The following is a 21,779-nucleotide window of genomic DNA, read 5'->3' as shown; positions in this document are numbered from 1 at the left end:
GGTATAGCTTGAGGTCTAGGTCACATATGACATCATGATATAGCAAGTGACTGGATCATATAAACACCTCAGTACTACACTAGCTAGTGAACATGGCAATAGAGCACCACCAGCTCCTGGGTAAGATCAGTGACCTCATTCTGGATCACTATGTTGATTTCAGTTTGACAGTCACATTGGTAGGATCTACATTTGAATGACACGGGCTGGAGAAGGGGCTAATTACAGGTTGCACTTTGTCGGTGAACCTTTTCACACTGGCCATAAACATGCTTCTGAAGTCAGCAGCAGTTGAGTGTAGAGGTCCACACATGAAATCAGGCTTCAGACAGCCACCCATCAGAAGCTTCGTGAATGATGTCTCAGTAACAACAGAATCTGTCCCAAATGCAGGTGAATTCTCCAATGGCAAGAGAAATTTATCATATGGGCTGTGGTGAGTTTCAGCCCATCAAAGTCTAAATTTCTGGTGGTGAGGAAGAGAAAATCTACCGATGTCTTCCACTGTAGGACATGGAATGCACTGATTCCAGTCATCCCGAAAATCCAGTGAAAAACTTAAGCAAATGGTTTGATAGCAGCTTGAGGGATAAAGTGGTGATTCAGGCACTTTGCATAAAGTTGGAGAGATGGCTAGCAGCAGCAGCAGATAAGTCAGGACTCCATGGTTGAAAGCATGGGTATATCAGTACAACATTCTGGCATTTTCTCTGCCCTCTTCTGGTTTAGGGGGTTGCAGTGGCACAGTGGGCTTGGCTGAGCCCTGCTCTGTAGCAGGTCTAGGGTTTGAGTCCCGCTTGGGGTGCTTCGTGACAGATTGGGACAAGCGGCTTCAGCCTGTGTGTGTGTGTGTGTGTGTGTGTGTGTCTTCTGATTTATGGAGTCCCATTACTGAAAGTTATAACATTTCAGAGAAAGATAAGCTGTTACCTCTGCAGATGTCTTAATGTACCTCAAAGCTTGAGCAACAATGCCTTCTGTGGGCAGAGCAACAACCTAAAGGTACCTTTCAGGAGACTAAAGAAAGAGTTTAGGGTAAGACACGCCAGGGAAAGGTCCGATAAAGGAAGGTAAGTGATCCTAGGGAACAGGCATCAAGGTAAGAACAGATAGAAAGTGGGGCGCACTGGCTGCAGTGGGGCAGGCAAAGTCCAGGGCACAGCTGTGTTTCATTGTTGGAATAAGACAGGGCCCAGGGCATTGAGAAGCAGATGCTGATTTAGTAGGAGATGTGCACAGCAGTAGAGGAAAAGTGTATGACTAGATGGTAGGAATGCAACAGCAGGCAGCATGGACCAGGTGGGAATAAAAGTCAGAACGTAAGGTCTCCTGGGTAAAGCTCTGGAGAGCAGAGTGCTTGTGGTTCAAGTAGAGTCTATCAGGGTGCAGATAGTATACAGTAGGACCTGCCAGCTGGCATAGCATTTGTCAAGGAAGTTGAAAGAGAAGAGTCAACTACCAGTTCGAGCTCAGGGCTCACTGCTATCTGGCAAGGGAGGTCATAGCATTGATGATGTAAGGTTGGCAGTTGATGGTTGACTTAGAAAAGCAGCTCAGATTTCCAGCGACCATCACAGAGACATCCCTGAGGCCAGATATCATGCTGCTGTCAGAAACCTCTAAGTCATCTTGTTGTAGCTTACATTTCCTTAGGAAGAACAGATAGAAGAGGTGAATGAGAGAATGACAGCAAATTATGAGGAACTGTTGAAGCATTGCTGCTCAAAAGGCTGGATGGCAACATGTGTGCCCATCTAAGTCCTTGTATAGTGCTTTTAGTATGCAGGGTACTACAGGCAGTCAAGTGGGCAGGCTACAAAACCCATTACTCAGCGTGTGAAAGGGCATCTAGATGCTCGCATATCTGGAGAGGCAAGTTGTGGCTTCAAAGTAGGGCTACCTGAATGCAAGCTGGGGTCTCATCAGTCCTGGTTTAAGTTGCCTGAGTGAGGGAGTCTCTTGTTGAAAAACTCATCCAGTGACCCCAGGTTACATCACTGATCATATATCCAGGTGCATCTTAAGATGTATGCTATAAAAGCTAGATATAGCCAGACGTTAATTGGAAAAACCATGACAGCAGAGACATTTATGGAGCTATTGCATGATATTGCAGCATGATTATTAATACAAGGCATAAGAGGGTCCCACAACAGTAAGTGGAATGCAATGACAAGGCAGTGCTGGGTCTTGGGCCTCTAGAAAACTGACTGCTCATATCTAGGGAAAAGCTGAGGAACATAAGCACAGCTGACAAACCATAAATCACTGAGATACTTAGCTCTCCAAAAGGCAACCACTCAGAAAAAGCATTCCCAGGACAGTAAACAAAGCCTGAAATGAAATGTGGAAAAGGGATGCATCTCATCTCTGTGCATATGTCCAGTCAACACAGGCTGAACTCCATAAAGTGCTCATCAGGTATGTTTTATATATGATATTTATTCATTTAATTTGTCCAGAGTGATAAAGAGAACAATGAGAGTCACGTTCAACAACTGAGTTAATGCTTTTAGTCTCCCAACAGCAACATCCTCAATCCTCCATATCCTACTGAGAGATGATTGAGAGAAGAAAAATGTCTTAGCTTTAAATTCAGTGAAGCCCAATCTCTAATTTTAAACTGATCCCAGCTGCCTACGGTTCTGTCTGACCTGGTATTCCTCTGGGAAAGGCACTAAATGGAGAAGCATAATATTTCTTAGTCCTAGAAACTAGGCACCAGACAGGTTAGTAGGAAGCACTTTCACCGCAGCCAGCTAATACACTGTGATTTACACTAGTCTGGCTGATTTACACCACTTCCCTTTTACATTCTATTCCCTCTGAACATTGCTAATAGTCTCTCACAGCTGCACAGCTTTTATTCATACATGACAGATGACTTAGCTCTTACCCATGCTCTTATCCTTTGCTTGCCAAGCCATTATTCCCAGGGAGATCTCTCTTCATCTTCCTGCTGGCCAACACGAATATTAAAATATTTTGACTGTGGTACTTATGCTGTATATTATCGTCCTGTATAGATGGATTCTTTCTTATGCATATGGTCATTTTAACAGGTAACAATCACGTGAGCTCTGCAGAAGTCTACAGGTGAGCCAAAAGACCCTAAAATAGTGAAGAATGATCAGATCCTCAGTGGTGTCATTGTTTTTATGTCTGCAGTTGCCACTTTGATATCTGGGACTAATGATATAGTGTATTGTGGAGATGTGTGATTTATTCCCAAACTGGAGCTATGAGTAACAGATGCCCATGTGATTAAAGAACTAGACTCAGAATTTCAGATCCTAGGAGTGGAACTGCAGCTGTAATTCATGGAGCGAATCACTAAATATGAGCTGTTACACCGGCCTGCGTGTATACCGAGAAACCGCTGCATTCCCATGTCTTGAGGAGAACAGAATTGTGGTTATGAAGGTTACGGACATCCTTATCTTTGAGCCCTAAGGGCTGTCATCAAGCAAGCAGGGTCACAACACAAATATGTGTAAAGGGTAGAGAGTTTATTAAAATTAAAACTTTGTCCATTTCTCGTTCAGGAACATGTATTCACGGAGCTAATTTCTTTCAGTTCACTGACGATGGGCCATTTGGCGCATTATTACAGCCATAAAAAAGGACCACTCCTGTTCTGCTCCCGATTGTGTGTTCAATCAAATGCACAGTTTCAAACAGTATCATTAATACTAAACATTTTAAACTATCAGCAGCCACATATCATTTCATTATGTAGTTAAAGATAACGGCCATTTTTAATACATCAACTTTTCTTCTAGATTCACGTATATATTTTCACACTTTCCCCATAAGTGACCTCTAAACATGAATCGGGTTACCATGCTGTCCTCTTAAGTTGTGAGCTACTACAAAACACAGCCCTATCCTTTGCAGAATGTGACTAAATGGAGCAGTATACTTGGGGGTTACTGTGAGATTCAGCTGTGCCTGTGTACCAAGGCCATGTGCCACGACTGTGTACCAGGGTCTGTCCTCCAACAGCTAGTGTTGTACAAGCACGAGGCACTCTTCATATTCAATCAGACTCGGTTGGGTTGCCAGCATCCATCTGTTCTCAGATATATTCAGAAAATAGCAATAACGAAGCTGGGGAGGCAGTGATATTTCTTTTCTCAACGAAGAAAAGTAATTTAAGCCAACAAAGCCAGAAGAGGAGTAGATATCTGCAAAATAACCCTGAAGAATACAGAAAGTATTGATACGGTGCGGCAAACAGTTGCGCAATATTGTGATGTTGTGGTAATATTGTGGGCAAAGTATTAAACCTCCCCAAGCCTTGAAAAAATGGCATTTATATTGAGGTTCTTTTGTATTCCACATACTGTAAACTTTGCATCTCAGACTGGCTTATCATAGCTCATGACTGCTGCGGATTGCTGTGTTTAACATCGGTATCCAGTTTGTTATCCTCAGCTTATACGTCTGTGAACACCTTTCATGGTGCCTGTTCCCCACAGGTGGCACAGTGAGCCGATGTCAAACTACTGTAACACAGACTGCTTTCTTGGCCTTGCCGATTTGTCACTTAGAAACAGCTGCCTTTCTTTCAGATGCTACAGGAGAGGAAGACGAGCTGCCAGAGTCGAGATTAAAGCAGTGGGGGCAACGATAGCGGCATCAGCTGATAATTCGGCGCATTACGACATCCCTGGAGAGAACAACGTGGAATCATGTGGTCTGACTGCTCTCGTTATTATGTCTGCAAACTGTCAGCAGTGCCATTTTCTCACGCCTACAAACAGAATTCACAGAATTCAGGGTAGCTTCCATAGCAACCCACCTTGCGTCTGCTGGCCATGGCATGTGTTTCAGACAAACCCTGCTACCAAAACAAAGAACACACATAAAAAACATGTATGCCGCATTCGTCCACCGGAGCAGCTCTGCGTGCTCCCCCTGGTAAGCCCTGCTGTCACGGGACAAAAACATGGAAACCAAACGGCCACACGGTCCCATTTAGAACAGAACAGCCAACACAGCAGGCACAACCACGGTGGAGCTATGTAGTGTTCCAGCCAATGGGGCCAAACAGCTGTCCCCCCGCCCAGCAAACAGCAGCCCCGAAGGCCACGGCCACAGCCACAGCCAGGCCAGCCTTCACCACTGCCCCAGAGGGCCGATCGAACTGAGCAGGTCCCAAGGTGGCCAGTAGGGCGGCGCTGACGGTAAGAGTGAAAAAAATCGAGGCAGCTGTGTTAATGGCCACTATCTGGCCAAACTTGGCAAAAGGCACGATGACACAGAAGAAGAGGGGCACCGTAGAGATCACTGTGGTGATCGCGCTGGAAACGATCGCCACGCCGACGTGATCCACAGCGAGCAGAGCGCGCAACTGCCGCACTTTTGAGGCATCCTCCTAAGGCATCGGAACAGGGACAATAAGAGAGTGAGAGCTCCTTCTTTGGTAGCTGTTCTTTCTGGACTTTATGTATGCTGCTAATGAACAGAAAGAACTGCACTGGTTTTGATGGGACAATCAATATGGATACAGCTACGCCACTAATTGCCCAGTTCACCAGGTCTCCATTAGAAATCATTTAAGTAAAATAAGAATCCTTCAAGCTGAAGGAACTCTGATTGTACGAAGGAGCAAAAAAAGGAGTGGATGCATGAGCTATGAAGGAAGTAGATGGGAAAAGAGGCACTTACTGAATAGTGACTGGTACTTTGGATGGTGGTCTCCCCAGCCAGGAGGAACCCCTCCACCAGATGAAGACAGTAATCAACAGAAGACCCCACCAGGATGGAGAGGGAAATGGCCTCCACGGCGCCCATCTCCCAGCCGAGCCAGTACATAACCGCCACCACCAGACAGATTACACCTGCAGAAAGGGGGTGGACAGAGGCCATGCTGAAAACAGACAGGGGAGCTAATGTAGGTCAGGAGTTCGCACGCGCTCCATACGTACACCTACCACCCCCCCGATGCACACAGGATTCCGGACACACGACCATGATCTACATCAGTGCAAACGCTTAGGCTGGAAAGGACACGAGGAAAGATCGATCCCTGTGCGTTTTCGTCGACGTGTGTTCAACCGCGCACTCGCTCACAAAGACACTTGGGCTGTCTCACCCAGTATAGTGAGGAGTATGGGCAGAAGCAAGAGCAGGTGGGCCGTGAAAACGAACACAGCAGCAATGCAGATGGCCAAGGACAGAAGCAGGCTGTAGAGGGCGCTCTCCACACCTAAAGACAGTTCAAAGAAAGAGTGAGAATGGGGGGGGGAGGTCAGAAGTTGCCCCACACTTTAGATGACAGACCGTATGGTGGTTATAGAGCTGTTTTGCTATTTGTGTTTGCTACGGTAGGCGAGCACTGAAAAAAGCCTGCTGACAGCCATATACAAATATGGATGGCGTGCGCAGCGCGATCAGAGAACCTCCAAGCTTTCATGCGGAGAAACAGCTTGATGTACGACCCCGCGCAGGGTGCCAGTCAATAATAAGGCCATTATCCCCCATCGCTTCCTTTAAAACTGATGAGTGCCAAGCAGAGAAGCAGTGGGTATTGTTTTTAAAATGAATCACATTTCAAAGCTCAGTTTCAGTATTAGGGTAGACACCACTTGGCTACTGAAGCGGGGATTGTGTCCAGGTATTGTGCTAAGGAGTTCCATGGAAATGTTAATCAAAGTGCAGACTTCATTAATCATGTTGGCACTAATAGCATTGGGGTTTTGCGAAGGCCCAAGGAACCGGGGCATTTTGATTGCCTTAGTAGATATGCTATGAGCCCATGGGCCGTATCTTCTACTTTATACCCTCGTTAGCGCACCGCAAGTTCTGCCATGGCAGAACATTACTGGTATCGCCTATGGGGCCTCAAGGTCAAAAGTGGATTATGGTTCCTTAGCTGATCTCCTGTTGACTTTTGGTGACAACTTGTCCTGTGCATTGGCCCTGTGAGCAGCGTACATCTTCTGACCTTAAGAATACGCCAGTAGTGGATAAGAAACTTCGGAAACCATCAATAAACATGAAGCAAATGCCCCCCCAGATGACTTCTCTGTGAAACTCTTCACTTGCCTAGAATCTCCATGAAGATCTGCTTCCAGTGTTCGCAGGTCTGGAAGCCACGGCGTAAAGCAGATGTCTGGGGGAGGGCTGAGAGTTGCTCCTGCAGGAATGCCTCCCACTGCAGGAAGTCAGAGTGGGTCTGGAAGGAGGACTTCCCCTTGTAGGTGGTCTGGGTGGGCATCCAGAGGCACAGCCAGTCAGAACACAGATGACTACGATGCAGGAGCAACGGGAGGGTGTCTAGGGTGAGACAGGTGATCACTCACAGACTCAAAGGCCATGGAGAGCCAGCGCACCGTGCCTTCCTGCATGCCCACGGCCCCATGAGACAGCTGACCAGGCAACAGGTTTGGCTGAGGCAGACCCTGGCAGTCCGGGTGGAGAAGGGGCAAGAGGGACGAGAGGCTGTTTCCTGAAAAGCACACCCACAGAGATGGTTTGTTTGCCGATAAACTGCCAGCTGGCCACTTCATCAACATTTAATCATTACTTTACCACCTTAATGTGCATCAGTACATCAGCGATGACTGTATTTACTTTTTTTTTTATATATTTATTCATTCATCTTAAAAATATGTATGATATGCATTTTTCTGTCCTTTGCCTGTCAGTTTACATTTATTCATTTAGCTGACACTCTTCTCCAAAGGGACTTACAATGTTAAGGTTATAATTATTTACCCATTTATACAGCCAGGTAATTTTAATGGAGCAATTCAGGGTAAGTACCTTGCTCAAGGGTACTACAGCAGGAGGTGAGGCTCAAACCAGCAACCTTTGGGTCCAAAGGTAGTTGTTCTAACCACTATGCTACCAGCTGTCCCAGAAATAGGTAATTTTACTGGAGCAATTTTAGAGTAAGTACATTGCTCAAGGATGCTACAGCTAGGATTTGAACCTGCAACCTTTGGCTCCAAAGGCAGTAACTCAAACCACTATACTACCAGATGTCTCTAAATTGTGAAAGTGCTCTCAGTCTTTCTGCTATACAAGAATAAATTGTATTATATTGTATTGAACTGTATTCTAAATTTGGGGCTACAGGGCAGCACAGCAGGTAGCGCTGCTGCCTCTATGCCCCTGGGTTATCTGGGTGTAGGTTCGAATGCAGATCAGACTGTGCAGAGATTCCATGTTCTCTCCCCGTCTACACAGATTTCCTCCCACAGTCCAAAGACATGCAGTTCAAGGGAACTGGCAGTGTTATATTACCTGTAGTGTTTGCATGTGTGTGTGGGGCTGCCCTGTGACGGACTGTGCAGGACGTACCCTGCCTAGCCAAGCGCTCAATGATTCCGGGCCGGGCTCTGGCCTGCTGTGACCCGGAGCCAAGGACAAGTTGTTTAAAATCATCGGTAAAGCAGCTGGCCCTCGTATCCGCAATTTTCACCAGTTTGCACAGGTGGACGTTTTAGTGAAGAGAGCACAGGGCACTCGAGACCCATCCTGAGAGTGTATCCACTGAGCTTGTGTACAGCTACCTCCTGTGGACGTGCATTGGCTCTGGGACAAACACAAGCCGTGTGGGATAGAACTGATACGTTGCAGTGTGGGTGGTGGGCTCTTTGTGTGCACGTGCGTGCGCGCGCGCGCGCGCGCCACTGCGACTCAGGTCAGTACCCGAAGGCAAGCACTGGGCTCCTCCACGTTTCACCAGTCGTGTGTTAGCACCGATCGCTTTGCAGAGCTGACAAAGTGGCCCAATCTCTTTGAAGAGGTCAAAGTTCGGGTCGTAGATAACGCTGCCCTGCAAAAAATAAAATATTCTCAAACATCAGCGCCCTTCACGTAGATTCCCTGCCGTTTCCTGACCTCGGGAGTCACCCACCATGTCTCCGATGACGTGGTTGTCGGACTGGCGGGTGCGATTCACTCCTAGAATCCCGAACACCACGAACACCATGGCCCCCGTGTCCACCAGGGGCCGCACCGCAGGTTGTCCACAGCCACCCCCTCCACAAGGGTTGAAGTCTGACGTCTTGGAAACCGTGGCCGGTTTTACGTCTACGAAACGAAGGAGGAAAGGACATCTCCGAGAAAAGGCGATGGTAACAGCAATTCTTCACAGGAGTGCTAAAGCTGATTAATTAATAAACCCACATACTGTTTAATTCATTTGTTTATTTATTTGTTTGGCAGACATTCTTATCCAGGGCAGCTTAACAACTGGCACAAAATGCATTGTTGCATTATTCAGGGAGGCACACAAAGCATATAAACTAGGACAGGCAGTCAGAACCAGAAGCGAGCACAGCCGAGAACTACTGTTAAAGTTCATCTAATGCTACATGTGATTTTTTTTTTTTTTTTAAAAAAAAGAGAAACATAAAGGAAATTGAAATATAAAAACCAAGCACCGTTCCACACACTCAGCAATGCCGACGTGAGTCACAGGATCTGAGCCCGTTCTGCTTTTCTGCAGGCTCTGTGCTCAGCGTTATTCCCACTCTCACCTGCAGAAAGGGGGGTGTAGAAAGAGCCCTTGGTGGGTCCGTCGGGCCCGGCGCTGATCACACAGCCAGGAGGCGCGGCACACACTCTGCTAGGGTACGGGCTGCGCCTGAGCTGGGCAAAGTACAGCTTTCTGGGAAAGACACGGAGAATGTGCCCTGCATTTAAAGCATGTTACTTTTAACATAACATGAATTTATTCATTTACTTATCAGATGGCCTCATCAGACCAGATTAGTCTGAGCTCCATCTCTGCTGTGGATCTCTGTCACAGGCGTCGATGCCTTGCGGGTCATCTCTTTTATCCACAATGAATTGCAAAGCTTCCAGTCCGTACAGCGTATCATGCTGATGAGCTTACCGAGGCATGTATCTCCCTGAAACGCAGTACCCCAGGGTCTGTTTTCAGTCTTAAATCGGTAACCTTGCCCTCACATCTACTTCTTTTACCTTTATGATACCTTCTGCCTGAGGCATACCTTGTAATATTTACCTGGTTTTGTGTGTTCTTCATCTCTTCCGTCAACCTCTTTCGGCAGATCTCCCGCTCACCTGCTGTTCTGCTGCTTGGCCGACGCCACGTAGAAGCTGAACTCGGGCCGCCAGCCACGGTGGCCATCGCAGGACTGCGAGGTGATCATCCAGCGGGGGTGCATCACTTGGGACACGCACACCGTCATGCGTGTGCTGAAGTTGCTGTGAGGTTCACTGAAGGCCTGTGGGGCGACAGCGAAAAAGCCACCCGTTTATTCATTCCTCTATTGCTAGTTTGAGGAGAAACTAATAGCCAACGGAGCGACGTCAGAGTTCGAGTCAATTGTGACTTCTGAAGTACTAGCATATATGAAAGCAAAAGATAACTGCTCCTTCAGCTTCTGATGCTGACATTTAAATTAATTCTGATAGAAAAGACAAGCTAATATTAGCTGTTATCTTCCACCATAGATATACTGTATCTGTAGTCAAAGGACTTCATTAAGAGGGCAAAGAAATACTACAGTGGGCCCGTGTTCTCCACCAAGTCATTGCTGGGACTTGGGGTGGATATCCTGAGGCTGGACAGCTTGGCGTGAGCCTAGCTGGGGTCAGCCTACCTGGAAGGATGGTACTTCTCCATTCCCAGGGGTGAGGGCTTTCCAGGGCGATGGCACGCTGGCATTCAGAGAGAATCGATACAGTGTAACAGCAGCGCCGATATCCAGTTTGGACACATACACAGTGCACAGTAGACCTGGAGAGGGTGAGAATGAGGCAGCGGCTATGGACACCGGTACCGATGGGCTGCTCTACATACGATCAGTACGTACGTCCACTGTGTAAGTGGTTTAAGGTAATACACCTGTAAGTCTGGATTTGGAATAAAAGTACAGTTCATCCTTTCATGGCTGGAATAATGGGTTGAGGGGAGTCTGGTCAGTCACATGACCAGTCATTTCAATTTATCATAGACGGTATGTGTTTTTTTAAAAGCAAAATGATGTTATAGTAAGCTTGTTATATGTGATTTTCATTTTGAGAAGGAAGAAAAACCACAATATAAGACAATAAAATGGACATTTATATAGTAATTGTGTAATAAAATTGGCAAATGATTTGAGTCCAAAAAATGATTTCAAAAATGTTGTTGAATGCACTTGCCTGTCCAGTCGTTCCAATATCTAGCCACACGTGGTCTTATCATGCATGAATGAACTGCATTTTCTAAACTGCATACTAGTGTAGTGTAAACGGTAATGGACAAAGGTCCTGGGAGGTCCAGAAAGATGTTGAGCCCAACCTTTCTGGGGCACACCGGTCCTGTGTTTGGCTGGACTTTGTGCTGCACTGCGGGAGGGGTCAGGAGGGTACCCCTCGGGAGCTGTGCCAGGTGCGGAGCGGAAGGAATGGGAGGCCCCATGCAGAGAGTGGGGTTTCTCCATGAAGAGGCCTACGAAAAAGAAGAGGACACATCGATGATCGTCAGATTATAATCAGATGGCACGAGTATACGGGTTGTTCTTGTGCTGAAATATCTCAGACTACACTGGTTTATGATGAGCTAGTTCCGGTCTCACCAGAGCACGTGTGGCAGGAGATGGCCTGGGCACTCAGGTTGCTGCGCAGGCCGAGCAGAGTTTGCAGGTTGGTATCAGGGCGGAACAGCAGAGGAGCACGACTGGCTGGCCGGAGCAGGCAGCAGAACCCAGCTGACACCAGCAGAACCAGAATATACATACCTGGAGTGTAGAGGAGCATTACCGTGTTATTTAGTATCCAAGAATATCCAGCTTTCACTTTTATTTTTACTTTCGATTTAACTTCGCTGCCGAAGCATAAAAGAGCAGGTCCCCTTCTGGAACTGACAGCTGGAACCTCTTTCTTGGGCCTGTCCTTTGGCAGCTACACCACTTGCTACTACCTCACCAGGAAATGAGAAGAAAGTAAAATACAGACAGTAGGCACCATTCGGAGAGGAAGACCTGAGAATTCACTGGAGAATGAGGGATGAACGAAAGGAGGAGCGCTTGCCTATGACCACCCTACGGTTCTCGACCACCGGTTCAGCCACCCAGCGCCGCAGAGCCACCTGAAGGCCTGAGCTCACCACCCCCGCTCCACCCTGCCCGTCGAGCTGAGGCGAAATCTCCACTTGCAAAGATACCATGGGGGCATCAGATTCTGCATCAAAAGAGCCTGCAGATGAAAAAGAGAAAGAGGGGGAGGATAAAGTGGAGGAGTAAAGGATTAATCTCTTTTAAAATTACAAGATTGCCCTTTTGTAAATTCTTGCATACATTCTGCCATGGAAACAAAGCATACCCCACTGTCATCTCAAATTTAGATGATGTTACAACGCGTTTTATAAAACTTTATCTGCCTGTGCCATTCTAGCCTCCTCAAACATCTTAAAAGGTGTTTGATGTTTCTGCAATAAACTTACAATTCTGCTGTCTTCCATTCATTCCCCAGCGAGAACACAGCCCTACCTGATTCCATCTCCAAGGACAGAAGAGCGATGTCATCGTCCTGATCTGACAAAGGGCCATAGCCAGTCGACGGCTCTTGATGAAGATGACACCTGGGGGAGTGGTGGGGAAGACACCGCGAGGAGGACGGGATTTACTTTGCATGCTTCATAAGGCTGCCGTGCAAGACAAAGGGAAATCTTGAGTACAAAAGGTGAGCTCTGGAGACATGTGGGATGTGGGGAGTGGCAGGAGACGTACCGCTGCAGACAGGCATTTTCTTGATGTGCCAGGCAGCGGCTCCACACACACAGAGCGGCGGGCATCATCAGGCACACCCACAGCCAGCAGCAGCTGACGATCAGTGCCATGAACAGGCCGAAGTCATGAACAGCAGGGATCTGACAGGACACACACACACACACACACACACACACACACACACACACACACACACACACACACACAAAGAGGAGGAGGTTAGTCCAAGGCAGAGCCCTTCAGAGGAAGCCCTGGCAGCTGGACATCTCACATTGAAAGCTACTGGGCATGATGAGCCCTGTTGAACAATTATGCATGGCGGTGGTGACAGAACAGAGGAAAGACTGAAATACAAGGAAGGTCGGGATCAGTATCCTACAGTCGGATGCACCACAATTCATTTTCAGTTCGGGATAATCGCTCAGAGATCGCATAATACATCAATATGTTTTAAGTATGCGGTCAAATTACAGTAGAGACTCATCTTGCCGCACTCTGCCTCACTCCCTCCCTACCTGGGAGAAGGTGTTAGCGGCATAGGCAGCAGCAGTGGTGAATGACGTGAGGAAGGTGGCACGGCCTGCGGTCTTAACCGTGTAGACAATGCGCTGCTGGGGGTGGGCTATATGGTGGGCTTGCCTGAAGGTACCAATGAAGACAAAGACATCATCCACCCCTAGAGCCGAAGAGCAAATGCACAAGGGTGGGTAGAAGGAGAAGAGAGATCAGAAGCACAGAATTCCACCGCAGCAAGAAGCATACTAGTTTTCTCACTTCGATTTCTCCAAGAACCATAATCGCTACTTAAGAACAACCTGTACAATCACCAGTTTTGCCAGTATTCGACATTCCAAGTACCGTACGCGTCCTTTCGAGCGTACGAGATGACTTTTTTTTTTTTTTTTTTTTTTTTTTACACTTTAATTCACTTCAATAGACTTTTAAACTTGCAGCGAGGCTAGGAAGCACGGGATAGAACGGCTCACCAATGCCGACGATGACGAATGCTGCCACACCATTGAGAATGCCCAGGTAGCGCACACCGAAGATCACGTGGTAGAGGAAGAGAGCCACGAGGCAGCTCAGGCCAATGCTGGCCAGCCCAAAGATAGTCAGGAACACTGAAAGAAAACTGGCACGTGAGGTAGGGGTTCATTATCGTCACGCATAACAACGAGAAAGAGAAGACTACCCCTCAGTTTTGTTAAGGCAATTCACTGTAGGCTGTCAAGGGGAGAAAAGAAAAAGTAAAACTACTGTGCACTGAATGCTTTATTACAAAAAAAAGTTTGACACTGACAGCCCTTGTTCTTCTAAGATGACAGAATAAGATGCTGAGATGCAGGTCAAACTGACAGTGCTGAGGAGAGCTGAACTTGAGAAGGAGCCCAGTTTGACAGGATCTGGACAGATGTACCTGAGAATGAGGTGAGGATGTAGACCAGTACCGCGATGCAGCCCCCACTGATGAGTGCCAGCAGCATGTCATTATGGAAGGTGCGCCTCACCTCATCGTCAAATAGCTCTGTACCCCCATAGAGAACCTTTACCTGGCTGAGACAGAGGACGGGAAGACAGATAATGATAGAAATGGGCCACGGCAAAGTTCTTCCCCCGCCCCCCCCCCCCAGTCCAGGTTTTCACACTGGGTTTTCCCTGTTTAATTGTGCAAAGTCAGTTAGATAAATGCACCCATCTTGCCTCCTTTAGGAATAATTACACAACACTTACTGCGGTAATGACTCCACAATAGGTTCTACAACTCTGCTAATGTTTGATATCGCTATAGCATATTTTAAATCTTCATGCCAGATTTAATCTCACCGGGATTCTTTTTCTTAAACTCATCTGCATAAAAATAAGCCCTTCCGACCTTCCCTTCAGTCTATCCAGAATGGCAGTGGTAACCAAGCTGTGAGCTACCCGTCCACCCCCCCAGGACCAACCTGGTGGACTGGCGGGCCAGGATGTCAGCGTACTGGACCACAAAACTGCGGAAACGGCGCTTCTGCTCGTCCATCCGGTCCTGCAGGGAGAAGAAGGAGGGCAAGGGGGCGCCGAAGTGGATCTCACTGCGCAGCAGGGAGCTGTGCAGGCTGTCTGGGGTCAACGTCTCGTCCACATACCAGTAGAATTGTGGATGCGTGATGGCCAGGCTCAAGGCCCCTGGAAGGGGACAGCGAGAGCCCTATGACACTCGCCAAGTCATCACTGTCCCGTAGCCACTTGACAAGCAGTCCCACTAACATCCAGGGAGGCCCAGGTAAGGGGCTTTTCATCATCATCATCATCGTCGTTTAGCTGCTTAACTGCTTTTTATCCAGATGACTCATAAACTTAGTCTCAAATTACACGATTGGATGTCTTTACCAAGTTGTTCAGGGTAAGCTCCTTTCTCAAGAACCTTTTGATCACAGTTCCATGTACTTAACCACTCTAACGCTTGCTACCTTTCAAATAAAGATAAATCCAGGGGGTAACACACAGCCTCAGGCACATGCATACACACAAACTGAGGCAAGGACACACTCACGCGCTCATAACTCACCATGGATATTTGCCAGGTCTGGTCCCATGCCATCGTAGTAAATCTTGCCTCCGCGTTCGCTGGGGAAAAGGTAGGAGAGGAGCGAGCTGGGTGGGGAGCAGTAGGAGGGTCCTAGAGACAGGTCCTTAAGAATCTCAAGGGGCTTCCAGCAGAACTGGCGGAACTGGGGGTGCGCCATGACCAGGCGCTCTACATGGTGGATGGTGCGAAGGCGCTCAGGAGTGAAGATGTTGGCATTGGTCTCCCCCTGGGCCAGGAACACCAGCTCCATTTTCCACATTGCCTGGCTCTGCAAGTAATATGGGGCTCCCTCAACAAACCGGCGCACCCTGACAGTAGACCCCGTCCGTGTCGCACCTTCTTCCGTCTCTTCAGCCAGGTCAATCTCTTGCTCTGTGAGCTGAGAACTTTTCTCCAGGTCCGTGCAGTTTGTCTCTCTGTCTTCTTTGTACTCAGACTTATCTCCACCAGTAGCCCTTTGTCTCACACCCCCAACATCTTCTATTTCCCTATCCCCAAATAAGTTATTTTTTAATGCTTTGGAGAGCTTGCTCTCGCTGAAGACCCCACCCTCCCGCCCTAACCGTTCAAGCAGCATGTCCCTCAGGGCACGGGAGTTGTAGTCATCCGCCTCGCGTCTGTGCCTGTCCCAGGACCCCAGTTGGCTCTTCAGGGCAATGGTGAGCGCATCAAATCGCTGGGCTGACACATGACTGCGCACCTCAAAGGCGCTGTACGAGAGGTCAATGTCCAAAGGGGGGCAAAGCAGAAACATATAGGCAGAGAGGATGCAAGGCAGCAACACTCCAGCCCCAAGCACCAACCCACACACCCAGGGCTGACTGTACGCCCAGCCCACCGCCCCCCAGAACCCCCAGAGCCCAGTGTCCTCAGTTGGGTTACAGCTGCTCTCCGTTTCTCCATCCTGTTCCTCTTCCTCCTGTTCCTCATCCTCCTCGTGCTCCCAGTCTGCCTGCAGCAATGAAGGCTCATCCTCGGAGTCCATCAGCGATCCTGTGGTGAACCCGCAGACAAGCACACACAGAGAACTGAAACACTCGCTTACTTCTCAACTTCACTACTCATGAGTGGATAAAATTGCTGTAAAAGGTAAATGATTTAGGAAATGGTAATTAGAGCACTGCTATCACTGCTGTATGAGGATGGGGAAATTAATAGCCACATTTTAGCAGCCCCAGTTGAGAGGAAGTCAAGGGGAAAGTCTTGGAGAGAGGGATGAAATGGTACCTCCAGGACCAGAGAGCCTGCCCTTTATCCTAAGCTCTCCGTGTAGGATGGAGTGCGCACGGGAACCTCTGGTTGGCGATGGAGGGACGGCAGGGGGCAGGTAATTAATTGCACTTGCTCACTCTCTTGCTGAGCGCTCCGTAGGAGACCTCAGCAAGCGGCTGATGCCTTATCACCGACAAACTCAAATTTGGCAGAACGGACTCCGATTAAATCATCTCACCAGTCTCAATTGCTGTCAGGGAGCCAGGAGTGTTTTTACTCCATTTCAGTGACAGACAGCCCCTGATAATACCAAAAACACCGGAGTCTAAACATTTCTCTTTTCGTGTGATGTGGTGTAATTTTTTTCTAGGCACAATAAAGAGAACTGTTGAGCATTTTACAACATGTTGTACAACAAGAGATCAAGTGGCTAAGGTCCTGTAAACCAGCGATCTTCAGCTCCCAGGGAAAGTACAGTTCCTGGTTCGCACCACAGCAATTCAACCGAGCATTATGCAACCTCGCTTGACTGGCCGGCTCGCTCACTTCAAAGGCACGTTAAAACCAGTAGGGGCAAACCCGCTCTATAAGTAGGGGTGAACTGCAAAAAAAAGTCCTTTTCGCCTTTCCTTGTGGTGGCTTTCAAAGATGCCTTCACGGAGAAGGTGCTCATCACACGCCTTCCCTGCGGCAGCTCAGAGGGAGCGTCAGAGAGAGGTGACCCTCTTGTGCAAGATGACTGGTTCTGCCTTGCAGCCAGAGAAGAGGGCAAACCCATTACTCAGAAGGATGCCTCAGTGTTGTTGGCTAGGGCTCCAGGTCTCCACCTCCAATCATAGGATCATCTTCCCTTTTCACCATGAACCACTACGGGAGCTGGATGCGCGTGCTCTATTTCCCCACACAAGGGGGAAAGAAAAAAGATCTACACTGCTTTTTGCTGGCAAAGAATTGCCAAACACCCTGGGATAAAAGATTATTCTCATACACGTTTATAAACATCAATAGACATAGTATTTTGTGATTCAGAGGTCCACATCCTGTCTACAAGGTATTCATCACAGTGTGTTATGTTGGCTCAATGCTTAGTAGAGCAGCACAATGTATTCTATCTAAACAGCCATTTGGACAGTTGAGTGCACACAGTTGTATTGTGCTGCTAACGTCAGGCAGCTGGAGATTACAGCAATGCATCCTGGAATAATCTCCCTCTGAAAGGAACTCAAGACACATCCACGTCTTTGTGCTTGATGAATCCAAAGGCTCTGCCGCTTCTGCTGCTGCTGCTGCTAAATGTAGAGCCTCATCAGTGCATTAATTACCAGGGAGGCGCAACTGTGGAGGCGCTTAGCATGTTGACAGCCTAAGAAAATACAGCCTCCAAAATCTCTGCTTTCTGCTTTTGCTTTCTGCCAAAAAGAAGGGAGGGCATTGAAAGCTGTGCAGATGAGGAATAAAAAAAAGGGGAGATAACCAATTTAGTGTCCTTCAGAGTGGAAGCTGGAGAGCTCTCCTGTCTGGTTAAATCAGTGTTATTCTCAGAAATAAGAGGCACAGTTTTATGTAAGGACCTCTGGACCATATACTATAGACACATTTCTGTGCAGAAAGGCAATACTGTCTCATTCACTTCTGGGCCATTTTTTATCGGTGCCTTTATGTCTTCAGCCTTTTGACAGCAAAGAGAACACATTTTATAAAAGTAAGTAAGGGAAAAGGTGTGCAAAGTACATAACGCACTCCAACTTCTTTGTTCAAAAATGTGATGATATAAGTGCACGGCCCTTGTGCATATTTAATGTTGTTCCCCCCCCTTTTTTTGTAGGCTGATGGAAGCAAGATCTGGGCGGCTCACGTTTAATCAGATGCAGTCAGATGTGAAACAGCAGATGGATGATTGCCATTATCTGGCACAGGGCTTCTACTGGAAATCAGGGTCCCATGGTGTTCATTGTGGCAGACATCCACCACACATTATTGTGCCCTTGGTGCACGTCACCGTAGCGTCCCGCCACCAAGCGAAGCCCAACGTAGAGGTGCAGAGATGCTGACTTGCGCTGCCAAGGACTGTGTGTGCATGTGTTAGCGAGGGTGTGGGTGCACAACCTTCTTTACAGACTGCAGCTAAAAATAGATATCCCCCACCTCTCTCTCTCTCTCCCTTCACTGCTCCCTCGCTCTCCTCCTTCACATTCATCCCTTTTGAGTTGCTCCACCTCATCCAGTATGGATTTCTCACTCCCTCGACTGCGCTGCAAATTCAATTCCGTGTAAAATTTACGGAGCGGGGTGGGGGGTGCTGTTTAAAGGGGCATCAATCGCCATCAAGCATCCCAGGAAGATCCCTATATGAATATGGGTGCATGAGCGAGGCCACCAGGAGTTGTGAGTCACCTGGGTGAAAGTTCACGCCACACGCTGGGCAATCAGCTCATGCAGGAGGTTTGTGTCGAAGCAGTCCACCGTCACAAAAACACGCTCTAACACACACACACACACACACACACACACACACGCACAGCCTCCCACCTCCAGCACCTGCAGCCTGCACGGCGTGTGCGCAGCATATGTGGTGGTTCTTCTGACTGACTTTGAATGACAGCGAGCTTTGTTGATCCGCAGGCATGTGGGTCGTTACCGTTCTCGCGTCTCCGAGACCCAGAAGCCATCAAAAGAACGCGCTGTGCACCACATTGACCTCTCTGCTTATGAGGCTGAGCATCCGCCTTCTTCTCAGGCCACTTGTTATATGCCGATCTCCCTTTCGACATGCAACCGCGGGGTCCGATGCGCCCGACCGCTCCACCGGGCCGCGATCCTCGGAGATGGTCGAGATGGCTTTCAAACGCAACTTCTCAACGTATAACTAGCCTCACCCAGAGCCGTCAGGCTGTCACACACAGCCAGCTGCCTGTGCCACTGTTTCGGGTGCAGGAGATGAGCGGTGCTCCTCTACAAAGGAAAGGGTTGCAGTATGGTCAAGTGAGTGTCGGTCACGTCTCGGTTGTTTATCGTTGTCATGCCAACGTGGTGACTGTGTGTGTGTGAGCGGTTTAGTCTTTTTAGACCGAAATGCCTGTCTCATGTCTAGCTGGACATGACCAAAAGAGCACAAACACAAAGAAATTACTAGTGGAAGAGAACAATAATAAGAACACTCTCCATACCTGACAAGAAGAATTAGAAGAAGTTGGGGGGCAAGTTTGGGAATGTCCAGTCCAGTCACTTCTGGGTTCGAGTCGGTGGTGCTGTTCCTCCTCCTGTTCGGACCCGGGCTTGACTCTGTCTGTGTGTGTGTGTGCCGAAGTAGTGGGTCTTCTTCTTCTTCTCGTCTTCACACTCACACAGTGAGTCCAGAGGGGAGTCAAGAGTGTGAACTGAAGCGGAGCTCTGGGTCCTGAGCTGCTGCTGCGATTGATTCTCCAGCTCACTCGGTGTCTGCATGCATTTTCCCTCCTTTCTCCTCCGCTCGCTCTCAGCGCTCCGCGCCTCGTTGTCCGGACGACAGAGCAAAAGCGAGTGCGAGCGTGTCAGTTCTTTTCACTCTTTCAGCCTCTCTCCTTTCCTTTCTCGCCGCTTTGTTCACGCTCCTTTCCAGACTGGCTCACTAATAAAGGATAGGATGGAAGGGGGGGGGGAAGGGATAACCTTACACCTCAGAGCAAGTCCAAGGGAGAAATCATGGCCGCTCGGGAGAGGGTTGCCAGCCTCACCAGCAAAACCTCGGAACGCTGCGTTTTGCTACTTTTCGATTTCCTCTTAGTTTCACACTCCGGAACAGCGCCGTGCAGAGAAATGTCAGAAGTGGGCCCCCCCCCCCCGCATCTCCCGAAATGGGATTGGTACAGTCTAACTACAGCTTCTGATAGAAATGAAGGAGAAAGAGAGGAAGAGATGAAAAAGGGGAGGGGGGGCAAATAAATAAGAGGGAAGGCGGTCGAAGGGGGAAATGCTGATGAATGACCACCTGTGGTTAAATGCGCGTTCAGGGTTAGTTTAGACTTTCTCCGACCACACACTGACTCGACTCGCTCAGCCGCAGGCAACGGAAGATCATGACAAAAGATGTTTTGTCTGCTCCAAACAGGAGCCCACGGTCATGAATCCATCAGTCCGTGCGTGTGAGCGGGACGAGTCGAGTGTGTCAGTGTGTGGCGACGCTACCGGGCCGTGTGAAGTGGCTCCATCTGTGTGACTCGGTCAGTGTGTCCACGAGTGTGCTGGCCGCAGTATCGATCGATCCTCTGCTCTCTGTTCAGCTGAGCCTTTTTACGCACATGCAATATTTATACTTTGCCAATAATCTACAATAATAAAATTGTTGCTGAATTCATTGAATTTTTAATCGCAGCTGGGGACCCCTAATTAGGTCAGCAAGAAAGTTGATGGGATTTGCCGGCGATCAGCAGGTTGCACAGCTCTCAGCGATCCCCAGCAGGGGGTTTAACCGTGTGTGTGTGTGTGTGTGCGCGCGCGAAGCACAGCAGCCTCGCGGAGCTCAGGCATCCACGGTGCGCGTACTCCTAGTGTGCGGAATGTGCTGTTGAAACGGCGCCAGTTTCTCACTACCGCTGGGTTCCTGTTGCTGACATATTGAGGGTTAAGGGGGATGTTTTCTTCTCTTTCTTCATGTACTCTGTCTTTCTTTGCTCCCCTGTGGGATGAACCGATGTGTATGTGCCAGAACTCCTGCCCATTAGAGCTTCCTCTCTCTCCCTCCCTTGTCTCGCTCGCCTGCCCGTCTAGATGTTTGACACATTCGTCTACCTGCGCCTTTGCTTGACCCTCCCCGCACACCCGCAACACACAGACAGATACACAAACACACATCTCATCTCTACCCCAGGCATAGACCTCCGCTCCGCAAGGGTGCTAAATGGTGGTGGTACTTGAGAAGAAGCTGACATTTAGACTCCCGACGGCATTTTCAATTAGACCACGTGCTGCGGCTGAGAGAGGTGGGAAAGAGAGAGGCTCCGGGAAAAGAAGCCTGAACGTCTGAATGTGTCGATGTATCTCGGCAGCATGCGGAGCCCATCGCTCTGCAGGCGAGCTGCGTGAAAGAGAGGACACCACGTGATGTTCTCCTCCCTGCAGTCTAAACTTGCATTCGGTTTGGGGAATTTCAGATGCCTAATACAGAAGCTGACCCTCTAATGATGTTTTCGCACCAAGTCCCTAAAAAATATGCGATCCGCAGTTTTTTTTTTTTGTTTTATTTTAGTGTCGATCGGATAGTGCGCGGTGGAGTCTCTTGGTTAGAGCGCAGGGTCACCCGACTATATAATGGACCGAAA

General features: G+C 48.5%; 1 protein-coding gene across 2 annotated transcripts; it reads right to left on the bottom strand.

Moving 5' to 3' along the window:
- Nucleotides 1-3,726: 3,726 nt before the first annotated feature.
- Nucleotides 3,727-20,067, bottom strand: disp3 (dispatched RND transporter family member 3). Of its 2 annotated transcripts, XM_029257123.1 has the most exons (22): nt 19,650-20,067; nt 19,121-19,434; nt 15,250-16,263; nt 14,648-14,867; nt 14,119-14,255; nt 13,688-13,822; nt 13,217-13,377; nt 12,702-12,841; nt 12,462-12,553; nt 12,004-12,168; nt 11,550-11,711; nt 11,273-11,422; nt 10,590-10,726; nt 10,048-10,211; nt 9,498-9,628; nt 8,873-9,048; nt 8,665-8,791; nt 7,311-7,456; nt 7,054-7,213; nt 6,101-6,214; nt 5,674-5,846; nt 3,727-5,380 (listed from the first exon to the last, which is right to left on the bottom strand). In XM_029257123.1, exons 2-22 carry the CDS (start codon nt 19,251-19,253, stop codon nt 5,024-5,026), a joined length of 4,194 nt encoding a protein of 1,397 aa, XP_029112956.1. In that variant the 5' UTR covers nt 19,254-19,434; nt 19,650-20,067; the 3' UTR covers nt 3,727-5,023. The 2 variants fall into 2 exon arrangements, with proteins under 2 accessions (XP_029112956.1, XP_029112957.1); XM_029257124.1 differs by lacking the exons at nt 19,121-19,434; nt 19,650-20,067 and adding an exon at nt 19,012-19,057.
- Nucleotides 20,068-21,779: the final 1,712 nt, after the last annotated feature.

The sequence above is a fragment of the Scleropages formosus genome, chromosome 12 (assembly GCF_900964775.1).
Source record: "Scleropages formosus chromosome 12, fSclFor1.1, whole genome shotgun sequence".
NCBI lineage: Eukaryota > Metazoa > Chordata > Actinopteri > Osteoglossiformes > Osteoglossidae > Scleropages > Scleropages formosus.
The sequence above is the reverse complement of the archived record's forward strand: the minus strand, read 5'-3'. Positions and strand labels throughout refer to the sequence as shown.